The 12524-nt window shown below is 43.4% G+C and overlaps 1 protein-coding gene across 1 annotated transcript; it reads right to left on the bottom strand.

Annotated features, from left to right (window-relative positions):
- Positions 1–664: 664 nt before the first annotated feature.
- On the bottom strand, positions 665–11551 carry LOC129867959 (ubiquitin carboxyl-terminal hydrolase 7-like; the record flags this gene model as incomplete). Its single annotated transcript, XM_055941476.1, has 7 exons — positions 665–2740; positions 4299–4389; positions 7883–7954; positions 9480–9599; positions 9803–9902; positions 10360–10460; positions 11531–11551. Coding segments are annotated over 7 exons (612 nt in total), but the record flags the coding sequence as incomplete, so codon positions are not given.
- Positions 11552–12524: the final 973 nt, after the last annotated feature.

Genomic DNA, 12524 nt, shown 5'->3' with positions numbered 1-12524 from the left:
TGGAAGCAGGCCTTACAAGACAACCTGCTAGACCTGGTGCTGTCCTTCTCAGCATTGTTTTAACACATACACAATGTACAAAACATTAGGAACACCTTCCTAATATTGAGTTGTGCACCCCCCTTCTTCCTCAGAACAGCCTCAATTCGTCAGGTATGGACCGTACTGTGTGGAAAGCGTTCCACAGGGATCCTGGCCCATGTTGACTCCAATGCTTCCCACAGTTGTGTCAAGTTGGCTGGATGTCCTTTGGGTAGTGGACCATTTTCGATACACATGAAACTGTTGAGCGTGAAAAACCCAGCAGCGTTACAGTTCTTGACACAATCTGGTGCATCTGGCACCTACTACCCTACCCTGTAAACGCTCTTAGAATATGTTGTCTTGACCAATTCACCCTAAGAATGACACACACACACACAATCCATGTCTCAATTGTCTGTAGGCTTAAAAAAATCCTTCTTTAATCCGTCTCCTCCCCCTTCAGCTACACTGATTGAAGTGTTTTTTTTTTTTAAACAAGTGACATCAATAAGGGATCAAAGCATTTCACCTGGTCAGTCAACATCATGGAAAGAGGTGAATGTTTTGTCCAGTCTGTCTCTACACTCGCTCCATATGAAACAGGTTTTAACTCAGACGGGACTATAGCAGCGAGCGGACATGTTTTTATAGAAAACTTTTATTCAACATACATTTTCCAGCAAAAAAAAGGCAATATACAGGAGTAGTCGTGGTACACTGCCGCTACAGGGACGAGCTTCAACTGGAAAAACACCCAATCAAGGAGGAACATGGGTGTTGATCAGGGCCCGTTATCCACCCAGAGTCTCAGGATAGTAGTGGTGCCGCTCTAGCAGCAGTTTGGCCTTCTAGATCGTAAAGGAAAAAGCTTCTACAGACAGATCCTAGACCAGCACTCCCTACTCAGAGACTCTTTGTGGATAACTTGCCCTGATCTCATCTAGGGTGACAAAACTCCAGTAACTTCCCCAGAATTCCCTGGGTTTCCCCAGAAAAACCCTTTTGGAAGATTCCTGGGAATCAGGAGGAGTATACGCAGCTAGTCTGGAATCCTCCAACTGGGATCTGTGGAAAACCTGGGAGTCTTTTTTTTAGGGGGGGGGGAAGTTAGCAGCGTTTCTGAACCCTAATCCCACCGGTCGGTACCGCAGCTCGTTATCTTAACCCTTAACATCGCTATCAGAACCAACGGGTGCCGTTAGTTAAAACAAACAGGAGAAAACAGAACCAAAAACAACAAGGATCTAAAGAAATGAAGGAACCCTAAACAAAAACAAACTACAGGAGGAATATGAACACCTGAATCATTTCAACTTGTAGCCAATCAACAACATTCTGTGTTTCTCATTCTACATGTTTTTTTTCGTTTTTTTTATTTTTATATACACACACAATTTCAAATCTCTTCACAAAGCCAACTATGATGGGTTTTTAGGGGGGGGAGGGGGGCATTCCATCTGTGCTTAAGAAAATCGGTCAGTGTGTTGGTTGTTCTAGTAATAATTATAGTAACACTGGTTCTGTGTATATATGGTGAAACCAGAGGGCTCACTAATGGCCGAGGCTTCCTACTAAAGCAGCGCTGCTCAGTCAAACTCCCCCAACACAAACACCAGAGATACACGCCATCACAAACCCTCCGGGAGAGAGAGGGAGGGAGGGAACAGGAGAAACAAACCCTGGGAGAGAGAGGGGGAACGGAACAGGGGAAGAGGAGAGGAAGGGCAACATTAAAATCATACGTACGACCAAAGTTGCCATTTACCAGTCCTGAGAAACGGCGTTGATATGAAGTGGCAACGTGCAAGATGAAAGTACAGACCACTTGTTCTCTTTTTACATTTATTTTAAACAGATGCTGTGGATTTTTATTTTATTATACAAGAAGATATTGCAGAAAAAAGACAAAAACTGAATTTGTTTTTAAAGATGGAAACACTGACTAGTTGACTAAAGGGGAGGGGGGATATGAAGAGGATCACATCAGGAATACTAGTCTCAAGCTTCACCCCTTCTGGTTCTCTTCTTTAAAAGACCAAATCATCCTTCTTGGTTTCTGCTAATGATGATGGCTCACTTTTCTCTGCCTCGTCACCCCCCCACTATATGCAGCAGCGCTCTTTACGTTTTGAAACAACTCTTATTATTAAAAACAAAAACAAAAAATAAACCAGGAAAAAGTAAAGTTCATCATCCTGTCCTTTTCTCCAATTTCATTTCTTTCATCCAGACAAAAATAGGCAGTCGGAGTTAGAAGCCAAAAACTTAACAGCCTCAAAAACAGTAGAAGGGTGGTGGTGGGGGGGAGGAAGAGGGAGAGGGGGTTTGAGAGGAGGGGGGGTTGGGTAGAAGAGGTGGTATAGTATCATCATCATCATCATGATCATCAGCAGCCTGCTAATGGATGGATGGATGGATCCGTGTGACAGAGACAGGAGGAGACATCACGGTGTCTGTCTGTGGAAGGTGTTAGAGGTGGGGCACAGACACTTGGTTGGTTACAGTCTGTGGTTATGGTGGGTTAAGGAGGAGGAAGAGAGAGAGGAGGAAGAGGAGAGAGGAGGAAGAGAGGAAGAGGAGGGATGAGGAAGAAGAGAGAGGAGGGTTGCTCAGTTGTGGATCTTGATAGCTTTCTCCAGGTAGGTATAGCGACCTCTCTTCGGGGCTTTGTTGAAGTGGTCCAGGCCTAACCAGGGTCGAGGGTGGGACATGTTACCTAGAGGGGAGAGGTGTTACAAAACCACAGAACATAGTTAACATTCTGAGAGAGAGAAAGCATGGTGGTGGTAGTAGTTGGTAGTAGTAACAGTGGTAGTAGTTAGTAGCAGTGATTGTATTAGTAGTCGTTAGTAGTGGCAGCGGTAGTTAGTATTAGTAGTAGTGGCAGCAATAGTTAGTATAAGTAGGCGTTAGTAGTGGCAGTAGTTAGTAGTAGTAGTAGTTAGTAGTAGTGTCCCAATACCACAGCAACAACAACATAATAAAGTGTATTAGCTAAAGGTCCCAGAATAACCCCTGGGCTATTATATTATATTTGGTTCTTTCTACCAGTTGTCAACACAACACAGAATATCTTCCCCTCGACATTCCATTTCTTGCCAAAATAGAACACCATGTTCCTGATCCAAACCCCAGAAACTCAGCAGACAACATAAATTGTACAACTACATGTAATTTGAGACGGGGTTCATTTGTTCATGGCCATAATATTGGGTCAAATCACAATAATTAGACCTATAATTCATAACAGCTAAATAATTGAATGTATTAAATTAATAGTTTAGTTCCAAAATGACAAAAAACGAATTGAAACTCATTTCTGAAGCTTCTATATTGCAATAGTCTATATGACATAGATATACAATCTAATTTACACAGCATACTAAGATTCCCAGAGTGCATTTCATTTCCCAGGGTGCAACGCTCTGCCCAGGACTGCTGGCTTGCTAGTCCACACAAACGTGAAGTAGTCTAACTATATTGCTGTGTATATTGTGTAAACATATTATAAGGCTCACATGTCCATGTCATGCTGAATATAGTGTCATGTCATTGTCACACAACTAATTATTCACATTAAGCAGAATAATGATGACGTTACAATGTGAGGTGTAAAATATTTGTCTGTTGTCATTTTGGAACAAAACCCCTGTTTCACTGCACTGTTTTGTTCCACCGCTTGCCTAGCTGTTTAGGTGGGCTGGCCCTCGTCATCTGCTCTGTAAGCAAAGTATTCCCATAGTTGACTTCTGCAGACAGTTTGGTCAACAAGCTGCGGGCGGAGGTGGTTTTTATTTGAACTCGCCCTGCTGACTGCATGTTCTCTTGCTTACTCCTCAAAAATGGCTCACGCTGTGTCAGCTACAAGCACCGCCTGGCTAGCTACTCCCCCCCCCCCCTAGAGAAGACAGGTAGCCTAGCTAGCATCTGCCCCCCCTAGAGAAGACAAGTAGCCTGGCTAGCTACTGCCCCCGCTAAAGAAGACAGGTAGCCTGGCTAGCTACTGCCCCCGCTAGAGAAGACAGGTAGCCTGGCTAGCTACTGCCCCCGCTAGAGAAGACAGGTAGCCTGGCTAGCTACTACCACCGCTAGAGAAGACAGGTAGCCTGGCTGGATCCTCTCAATCCGTACACAACATTTGACACAAGCACCAAAAGTAACAGAAAGTGTAGTACCGAACCGTTTTTCATGTTCTAGTCTCAAAAGAGTACCAGAGTTTTGGTATACCGTGCAAAACTAGTAGTTAGTAGTAGTAGAAGTTAGTAGTAGTGTACCTGGCTGTGGCTGGAAGTCTTTCAGGTTGACCTCGTACTCATCCTCAGTGATGTACTGATGCCGGCCCATCATCACAATCGCAAACTTGAACTGCAGACAAACAAAGAACACAGTAAGTATTCATAAAGCAGTTTAAACTCCACCCTCCTGGTTAAAGGCTATATATGGCTGATGGATGTAGTTGCACAGCGGCTAGGCTATAGATGGCTGACGGATGTAAGTAGCGTAGCGGCTAGGCTATAGATGGCTGACGGATGTAAGTAGCGTAGCGGCTAGGCTATAGATGGCTGATGGATATAGTAGCATAGTGGCTAAGCTATAGAGGGCTGACGGAGTAGTAGCACAGTGGCTAGGCTATAGATGGCTGACGGAGTAGTAGCGTAGTGGCTAGGCTATAGATGGCTGACGGAGTAGTAGCATAGTGGCTAGGCTATAGATGGCTGACGGAGTAGTAGCGTAGTGGCTATAGATGGCTGACGGAGTAGTAGCGTAGCGGCTATAGATGGCTGACGGAGTAGTAGCGTAGCGGCTATAGATGGCTGACGGAGTAGTAGCGTAGCGGCTATAGATGGCTGACGGAGTAGTAGCGTAGTGGCTAGGCTATAGATGGCTGACGGAGTAGTAGCGTAGCGGCTAGGCTATAGATGGCTGACGGAGTAGTAGCGTAGCGGCTAGGCTATAGATGGCTGACGGAGTAGTAGCATAGCGGCTAGGCTATAGATGGCTGACGGAGTAGTAGCGTAGCGGCTAGGCTATAGATGGCTGACGGAGTAGTAGCGTAGCGGCTAGGCTATAGATGGCTGACGGAGTAGTAGCATAGCGGCTAGGCTATAGATGGCTGACGGAGTAGTAGCATAGCGGCTAGGCTATAGATGGCTGACGGAGTAGTAGCATAGCGGCTATAGATGGCTGACGGAGTAGTAGCGTAGTGGCTATAGATGGCTGACGGAGTAGTAGCATAGTGGCTAGGCTATAGATGGCTGACGGAGTAGTAGCATAGTGGCTAGGCTATAGATGGCTGACGGAGTAGTAGCGTAGTGGCTATAGATGGCTGACGGAGTAGTAGCGTAGTGGCTATAGATGGCTGACGGAGTAGTAGCGTAGTGGCTATAGATGGCTGACGGAGTAGTAGCGTAGTGGCTAGGCTATAGATGGCTGACGGAGTAGTAGCGTAGCGGCTAGGCTATAGATGGCTGACGGAGTAGTAGCGTAGCGGCTAGGCTATAGATGGCTGACGGAGTAGTAGCGTAGTGGCTAGGCTATAGATGGCTGACGGAGTAGTAGCGTAGTGGCTAGGCTATAGATGGCTGACGGAGTAGTAGCGTAGCGGCTATAGATGGCTGACGGAGTAGTAGCGTAGTGGCTAGGCTATAGATGGCTGACGGAGTAGTAGCGTAGTGGCTAGGCTATAGATGGCTGACGGAGTAGTAGCGTAGCGGCTATAGATGGCTGACGGAGTAGTAGCGTAGTGGCTAGGCTATAGATGGCTGACGGAGTAGTAGCGTAGTGGCTAGGCTATAGATGGCTGAAGCATGGGGGTTGTTCATCTGCATTTGTTTAGACTACCCCAATGGGCTAATCATCAGCTAGATTCCTAAGTGTTCAGCATTTTGGCTTAGATACCTACACCGGCTTAGTATAATGATACTTAATACCATAACGATACCACTGTGAAAAATAACTTAAGTAAAATGTACAGCACTGTTACTGTATACAACACATGGTCAACTGTCCATCTGGAGAACTAGGTCACTGTGTGTGCAGGCTTTTGGTCCAGCACTGCTCAAACACACCCGAGTCAGCTTAACAAGGTCCTGTTGAGCTGTTGGTTTGTAGAATCCGGTGTTAGAGCTGGAACTAAAGTCTACACACCCAGTAACACTCCTGAGGGTGTTAAACTATTACATTAAAACATTATCTATCAACCAAAAAGTCTAATAAAATAACTCCCTCATTCAGTGAATCTGGTATGACATGACTATTACTTAGCAGCAAGGTAACTAAGCAGGAGGCCTGTAGACTGTCCTACCAGTGCCAAGTAAGACAGGAAAGTAGTTAACCATTTTGTCTAACATGTTCTGGGAATGCATGATGGATATTTCTTAATGTGAAACATATCAAAATAAAATCAGATATTTTGGGCTGTTTAGAGATGAATGTGCCTGCATGTTTTCAGTGAATATTGTCCTAGCCTGTATGCTAGATAATTCACCACCTGAGGAACTGGCAACTCAAAACACATCAGCTATATTGCTCATTGTAAATATGATAATCTCAATGACATACTCCGCCTGTAAAGTAGTGGTATTTCCTCTATATTGACAGTTGACAAATAATTATTGTACTCACAAAGCATAAACAACTCTTTTTTTAACAACAGTAGGCGTTTTAACAACTGTCTTCGCCGCAATTACATTACAAAACATCGCTCAACTGTCAGTGTGCTTTTGTGTATCAAAACGCTCCCTTTACTCTGCGTGCTACGTGGAGGGGAGGGAGTGAGAGCCAGCAGAGAAACAAGGGCTGGGTTTCAGACTCATAAAAGACACACCCTTGTCTACTTACCCTCGCCTTATGCTCTTGGGGGAATCCCCCTTTGCGAGTGTACAATTATGTTCACTTCGTGGCCTGAAATGCCCCATAATTCAATTCACCATGATTGTACATTCGCTAAGAAGAGTCAGCCGAAACTTAACCTCAACGTCAATACGGAGCAGTGAACATACAAGTGTAAGGTAAAACTAATGTAAAAAGCTTAGCAAATTGTGCTACTAATGCACATGACGGCACAAACACGTCATGTATAAGTAATGATGTTTTTGTTTGGTTAGCTTTTGGAAATTGTCGAAATAAAACATTTTCCTTATTCAGAAGTTCCAGCTAGGCAGGCTAATGTTAGATAATTAATTTGCTAGCTATCCTACAGTAGGTGTATATTAATAATTATATAGGTAATATAAGTAGACATGCAATCATAATTGACTGTAACACATATAAAGCATCCACAAGCTACCGATGGCTGAGAACACAATCGCGGGATCAGATGAATTTTCGGGCAGGGGCGGTCCATTTAAAAACCTAAATCATTAAGTTTCCACTTAATTTGAGGGCTGAGGGGAGAGGGTGTGTCTTTTAAGTGTTTGGAATGCAGCCAAGGACTGGGCAGATCCTGTCATTGCAGGAAGCAGGTTAATTGTACATTACTGTTGACCAAATAGTGGTTTTAGAACCCCAAAAAATCTGCAGTTGTGTAGCCTAATCTTCTAAATTTCCCGACATTATCAAAATTGCTAGGGTAAGACGGTAATGTCGTTGTCAGTAATTTTCGGTTTATCTTCCCAGCTTTAGTTAGTGGACACCCTGGAAAGAGAGTAATGGCGAGGGAGGAGGAGAGAGAAGGCAAGAGAGGGAGGGGAGGAGAGAGAGGGAGGGGAGGAGTAAGAAAGTGGGAGGGAAGAGAGAGTGGGAGGGGCGAGAGAGAAAGAGAGTGGGAGAGGAGGAGAGAAAGAGAGTGGGAGGGAGAGAAGGCGAGAGAGGGAAGGGAGAAATAGGGAGGGAGTGAAGAGAGGAGGAAAGTACTGACCTTCTCAAACTCTTTCTCCTGGATTTCCAGCATGCTCTGAATCCTCCTCATCACATCTCTGAACGGCTCACCCTGAGAACACACAGAGTTAGTCAAACGCACAGGAAAAACCCAGCAGCGCTACAATTCTCCAAGCTGTTTAAAGGCACAGTCAACTTAGTGTATGTCAACTTCTGACCCACTGGAATTGTGATACAGTGAATTATAAGTGAAATAATCTGTCTGTAAACAATTGTTGGAAAAATTACTTGGTGTCATGCACAAAGTAGATGGCCTAACCGACTTGCCAAAGCTATAGTTTGTTAACAAGAAATTTGTGGAGTGGTTGAAAAATGAGTTTTAATGACAGCAACCTAAGTGTATGTAAATTTCCGACTTCAACTGTATATCAAACCTTTGATGTACTCAAAGATCCACTATTACAATGTTTTAACCACTCCTATAAAAACTGTAGACTATCAGACGCTCAACAACAAGGTCTGATTTCATTATTACTGAAACAGGACCCAGGTGGTAAGTATAAAGATCCAACCGGAAAAGAAGAAAAACTGGAGGCCCCTTACACTTCCTTGCTGTGATGCAAAAATAGAACAACAGACTTCGAAAAAGACCTTTGACAAATCTTGGGGAATCTCTTGTACAAAAGGTTAAAGTCATGTACAGCAACAGCAAGATTTAAAAAATCGTAAAATAATGTATATTTCTCAGAAAGTATTGAACTGGCCAGAGGAGTTAAACAAGGTTGTCCATTGTCTCCGTATGTATTTGTTCTGGCCATTGAAATGCTCTCTTCAGATCAGATCGAACTAAGTGTTAACTATACGCAGATGACTCAAGTTTAACTATTTTTGAAGAAGAAAAAAATAAAGAAACCGCACTGATTAACACTAATCACATCACAGTTAATGTATTTACTAACAGCGGCCGTCTACTCCAGACTACTCATCTTTCAAATTATATGAGCAAATAATATTTACATTTATTTGGAATGGTAACCCAGACAAACGTAAACATGCTTATTTATATAATGAATATGTTTGGGGGACTGAAATGTAAATATTAAAGCATTAATAAAAGGTCTAACTAAAAGCTTCACTCATACAAAAGTTAAACTGAAACCCAAAATGGTTCCTCAGTAGCAACATTTGTAGTTCATCCACAATACTAATCTAATTGACAGGGTGAAAAGATGTAAGCCTGTACACAATATGAATATTCCAAAACATACATCCTGTTTGCAACAATACCACAAGAAATGTGGCAAAGCAATGAACTTTTTGTTAAATAGGATTTTGTTTTAACAACATTCTATGGTAAAACAGTAGCAGTGGAAAGTTCCATCCTGAGCGATGAAGGAGAGGCTTTGACTTTAGCAGCAGCTACAGTAGCCTCCACACCTCTGAGACAGTGGAACAGACATGCTTCAGCATTAGGCTGTCAGTCAACATACAGAGAAACTCACACCAGATCCAGTCAGTCAGTCACTCACACCAGATCCAGTCAGTCACACCAGATCCAGTCAGTCACACCAGATCCAGTCAGTGAGAACAGATCCAGTCAGTGAGACAGACAGGTAACAGAGTAAGACAACACACACCTGTCTGATCTTCAGCAGGAAAGGGATTCCAAACGTTCCAAAGACCTCCTTGTGGAAATGTGCGACGGGAATCAACATCTCAGTGTCCTTATCCAGGTCTACCTGGTCCAGAGGAAGTTCCTACAGCGAGAGAGAGAGAGGTTAGGAGGAGAGGAGGAACGTATCTCTATTCTGAAGGTGTGGAGAGAGAGGTTAGGAGGAGAGGAGGAACGTATCTCTATTCTGAAGGTGTGGAGAGAGAGAGGTTAGGAGGAGAGGAGGAACGTATCACTATTCTGAAGGTGTGGAGAGAGAGAGGGGTTAGGAGGAGAGGAGGAACGTACCTCTATTCTGAAGGTACGGCTGGCGGCGGGAGATAAACATTCTAACAGCTCGTCCTCCTGGTGAACCCCGATGATCTTATAGCTTACGATCTCCAACAGTCTGGAGAGAGGGAGGTGGGAGGGAGGGATGGGAGGAGTGTGGGAGGGGGGGAGAAGAGTGTGGGGGGGGTGGAAGGGAGAAAAAGAGGGAGAGAGGGAAAGTGGGAGGTTAGAGGCAGGGTGGAGAAAAGTAGAGAACAGCAGCAGTCAGGCATAATAATAGCATTGAAGAACCCCTGTATGTAATACAGGCCTGACCAGCAGAGGCATAATAATAGCATTGAAGAACCCCTGGATGTAATACAGGCCTGACCAGCAGAGGCATAATAATAGCATTGAAGAACCCCTGTATGTAATACAGGCCTGACCAGCAGAGGCATAATAATAGCATTGAAGAACCCCTGTATGTAATACAGGCCTGACCAGCAGAGGCATAATAATAGCATTGAAGAACCCCTGGATGTAATACAGGCCTGACCAGCAGAGGGCAGCACTGTGGTGACAGTCTCTCTGCTTACCGGAGCTTCTCTGAGCCTTTGTCGGAGAGCTCCACAGCTTTTTTACATTCCTCCAGCAGGTCCCTGACACAGCCGTGTTTATCTGGGTAGAGAGTGATCTCCTGGAGGGAGACAGGGAGTTAGTTATGAAAATCATTTATTCATCATCAGGGTCAAAGGTTAGAAAGCATGTGTGAGGTAGAATGTTTCATACGAGGTGACAGTACAGAATGTTACCTTTTATTTGAGGGTATTTTACATTTAAGTCATTTAGCAGACACTCTTATCCAGAGCGACTTACACATTTTCATACACATGTTTATTTTATTAATGCACTTTATACATCGAGTTCCCCCCCTTATGAAGAAGTCAGAAGTATTGGGACAAATTTAACTTGAGTGTATTAAAATAGTCAAAAGTTTAGTGTTTAGTCCCATATTCCTAGCACGCAATGAATATATCAAGCTTGTAAATATAAACTTGTCGGATAAATTTGCAACTTGTTTTGGTGTAACATTAAAGATCATGCCCCGCCCCACACTACTACCAATAACAGGGCGGTATGATCATGCCCCACCCCGCCCCACACCATAACCAATAACAGGGGAGCATAATCATTATTATTCATGATTTTGGGGGTATGAGTGATCGTTATTATTCATGATTAATTCAGGATTATCTGTAACCATGGTAGCATCCAGATTCATGTAGAAGTATTTAGAAACATTGATGATGTAGTCATTGCATGCTAGGAATATGCAACCAAATAATAAACCTTTGACTATTTTAATACATGATACATGAAGTGCTTTAATTTCTAAAAGAGTAAAACAGATATGAAAATACCCTCAAATAAAAAAAATCTGACATTCTGTTCCGTCGCCTCAGAAAACATTTGATCTGAAATCCCAAAAGCTGGAGTATAAAGTCAAACGAGACGGTGTATCTTCACTGTGTGTAATATTAACAGGGAGGGGAGTGTGTATGTTACCTCCTCTCTGTATAGGCTGTATCTTCACTGTGTGTAATATAAACAGGGAGGGGAGTGTGTATGTTACCTCCTCTCTGTACAGGCTGTATCTTCACTGTGTGTAATATAAACAGGGAGGGGAGTGTGTATGTTACCTCCTCTCTGTACAGGCTGTATCTTCACTGTGTGTAATATAAACAGGGAGGGGAGTGTGTATGTTACCTCTTCTCTGTACAGGCTGTATCTTCACTGTGTGTAATATAAACAGGGAGGGGAGTGTGTATGTTACCTCTTCTCTGTATAGGCTGTATCTTCACTGTGTGTAATATAAACAGGGAGGGGAGTGTGTATGTTACCTCCTCTCTGTACAGGCTGTATCTTCACTGTGTGTAATATAAACAGGGAGGGGAGTGTGTATGTTACCTCCTCTCTGTACAGGCTGTATCTTCACTGTGTGTAATATAAACAGGGAGGGGAGTGTGTATGTTACCTCTTCTCTGTACAGGCTGTATCTTCACTGTGTGTAATATAAACAGGGAGGGGAGTGTGTATGTTACCTCCTCTCTGTACAGGCTGTATCTTCACTGTGTGTAATATAAACAGTGTGTATGTTACCTCTTCTCTGTACAGGATGTATCTTCACTGTGTGTAATATAAACAGGGAGGGGAGTGTGTATGTTACCTCTTCTCTGTACAGGATGTATCTTCACTGTGTGTAATATAAACAGGGAGGGGAGTGTGTATGTTACCTCCTCTCTGTACAGGCTGTATCTTCACTGTGTGTAATATAAACAGTGTGTATGTTACCTCTTCTCTGTACAGGCTGTATCTTCACTGTGTGTAATATAAACAGTGTGTATGTTACCTCTTCTCTGTACAGGCTGTATCTTCACTGTGTGTAATATAAACAGTGTGTATGTTACCTCTTCTCTGTACAGGCTGTATCTTCACTGTGTGTAATATAAACAGGGAGGGGAGTGTGTATGTTACCTCTTCTCTGTACAGGCTGTATCTTCACTGTGTGTAATATAAACAGGGAGGGGAGTGTGTATGTTACCTCTTCTCTGTATAGGCTGTATCTTCACTGTGTGTAATATAAACAGTGTGTATGTTACCTCTTCTCTGTACAGGCTGTATCTTCACTGTGTGTAATATAAACAGTGTGTATGTTACCTCCTCTCTGTACAGGCTGTATCTTCACTGTGTGTAATATAAA

The sequence above is a fragment of the Salvelinus fontinalis genome, chromosome 2 (assembly GCF_029448725.1).
Source record: "Salvelinus fontinalis isolate EN_2023a chromosome 2, ASM2944872v1, whole genome shotgun sequence".
Classification (NCBI taxonomy): Eukaryota; Metazoa; Chordata; class Actinopteri; order Salmoniformes; family Salmonidae; genus Salvelinus; species Salvelinus fontinalis.
This window is presented reverse-complemented; position numbering and strand designations above follow the sequence as displayed.